Source organism: Ciona intestinalis, chromosome 10, assembly GCF_000224145.3.
Source record: "Ciona intestinalis chromosome 10, KH, whole genome shotgun sequence".
NCBI classification, from domain to species: domain Eukaryota; kingdom Metazoa; phylum Chordata; class Ascidiacea; order Phlebobranchia; family Cionidae; genus Ciona; species Ciona intestinalis.
Window position 1 is genome coordinate 4226045 of NC_020175.2, and position 2551 is coordinate 4228595.

Sequence of the window (2551 nt, forward strand, 5' to 3'; positions counted from 1 at the left end):
GTTCAAATTGCTTAATGCATATTGTATTATTTGAGGTTGGGACAAAATTGGGATCATTAACAAATTTGATCCATTTTCTTAACAACTCGGGATTGTTGAGAGGAAAACTGAATGCAGAAACTTTTCCAGGATTAGATGCATAGCCAGACTTGCAGTTGTACGCAGCACATTTGTTTACCATATTGCTTTAAGTTGCACTGTAAGCCACAAAACAGAATTGCAGTATATGGTAATAATATCAGAAATATCAAAGTTTGTTACTGGATTGGCAGGACAATAAGCCAGCACCTGTGCCGGTACAAGTGGTACCTCCTGTACCGCTATAGTTAGTAAACGTTTTCTATCGCGGTTGTAACACGCCAAGATGGCGTCATTTTCACAGGCCTAATCACTAATGAAGCGGTAACTGACCAAAAACTCCAAACATAAATACTAGTATAAACAAATATTAGGCCTAAAACTTATTGCACTTTAATTGTTGCTTGTGAATACGAAAATTGTTAAAAAATATCACGTTTGAACCTGCAAATACCTAATAAAACTACTCTGCAGTTGCTGAAATTTGCAAGTACACAGCAGGTATTATTTAAAATTTTCATGTTTCATTCCGAGTCATTGTTGTAACAATGGTCATTATTTTGTATAATAGGCCTGTTAGCTTTTTGTTTTGAAACTGACAAATCAGGCCGTATCTTTAGTAGGCCATGGTACAACATATGCGTCGAGGATAAAATATAGAATTACTGAACGTATTAACCTAATTATTTCCCGTCTTTAATAGGTACAGTGCAGTAATGTTACCAAATGTTTTTTTTATTTCTTAAGAATACGACTGGTCGGACATGGTAACGTTCTACATCGGCTGCAGTTTCTCTTTCAACCAAATTATGCTCGAAAACAACTTACTTACACCAAGCGCGAAATGCGTCTCAATGTACAAGACGAATATTGAATGTTACCCCAGCGGTCCTTTCAAATGTAAAACGATCGTGAGCATGAGGGCTATGCACAAGGATAAATTGGCAAAAGTTCACCAGCTTACGTCGAAGTTACCAGACGTACACGGAGCACCAATACATTATGGAAAACCAAGTAAATTTACTGTACTTATATACAGTATAGGGTGGGGGATGGGACACCTTTCCATTCTATTTTTTCGACGTGTTTGGTAGAAAACAAAGAACATTCAAATATTTATAAAACTGTATCCTCACGATCCCATATAAACAGTTGTTATAGTTGTTTAAGACACGATTATGACATTTGGATATTATGAGCTACAGGTGTTCCATTTTACCCCACAGTACTATATACATCATATACTGTGTCTGCGTATAATATATATGCTCTTGCGTTTCAGGTACAATTGGCATTCATGATCTAAATGATTGCATTGGAGATAAAACAGAGTTTGGTGAAGATGATACCCCAGTGTTTTGGTGCTGTGGTGTCACTGGGTTAGAAGTTCTGTCCACTTCAAATGTTGAAAAGGCTTTCACGCATGCGCCTGGTTCAATGTTTGTTACTGATGTCATTCAAGACATACCGAAGAACACTGAAGACCCGGAAGAGTTGTGCGAAGTTATAGAATACAGTCCTGGCATGTACAGCGCGTTGTCAAAGCATGCTGTCGATAAATTGGAAGCGTTGGATAAGATCGTACAGTGTGATCTTGGTAAAAGAGGAATTGATCAACTTATCGTAAAAGGAGATTTCATCAAAGCTGCTCTTGCTCTTTCTCATGCCAACAAGGTTGCCATAGTAACAGGAGCACCGGTGCATCAAACTCACGAGCAACCTGATGAGACAGATGGTCTGCCAGGTAAGTAACATTCATGCGTAACGATTTTTTGTATGACATAGTGTTTTTTCCAGGTGTGATTAGTTTAGCTGCCGCTCTACAATCTCTGGGTAAAACCGTTGGCGTGCTAGCAGACTCCTACAGCTTCTCAGCAACCCAGAATATTATTTCGAAATGCGTAGAAACAGGGTTGCTCAAAAGCACCGTTACAGTCATACCAACTATAGACTTCAAACTTTTGGATAAAAATTCGACTCCAAAATTTGACGTATTCCTCTCCACTGAGAGACTCGGAAAGGCTAGAGATGGAAAATGTTACACCATGCGCGGAGTCGACCTGACTTCGCACATTGATCCGATAGATAACATCTTCCAAGAAGCAACCGATCACCCAGATATTGTTACAGTTGCTATTGGCGACGGAGGGAATGAGATAGGAATGGGAAACGTGATTGAAAGTGTAGTGAAAAATATTACATTGGGAGAGAAAATTGCATGTTGTATTAAAACCAATGCCCTAATAGCTGCAGGTAAAATCATGCTATATCTTCTTATTTTTGTATATAGGTATACCAAGTAAGATTGAACGAATGTAATGAATGTAACTTACTTTATCCTCGCGTGGTCGGAAAACGACAGTCGTTATAACACGGGTGTGCACCTCGCGCCAGCTTACGAGTTACCAAGTATGTTACTTTGTGGGTGATTATTTTTTAGGGGATTTTTTTTCATTTTTATGTATGGCTGATA

General features: G+C 38.6%; 1 protein-coding gene across 1 annotated transcript in view; it reads left to right on the forward strand.

The window, feature by feature from the left end:
- Positions 1 to 825: 825 nt before the first annotated feature.
- LOC100180171 (D-glutamate cyclase, mitochondrial) overlaps positions 826 to 2551 on the forward strand; it is a gene marked incomplete at its 5' end in the record, with an annotated part of 2732 nt that continues 1006 nt past the window's right edge. The window contains 3 exon segments of the mRNA XM_009861701.2: positions 826 to 1092; positions 1361 to 1822; positions 1876 to 2331. Coding sequence (XP_009860003.1) covers positions 826 to 1092; positions 1361 to 1822; positions 1876 to 2331 — 1185 coding nt within the window.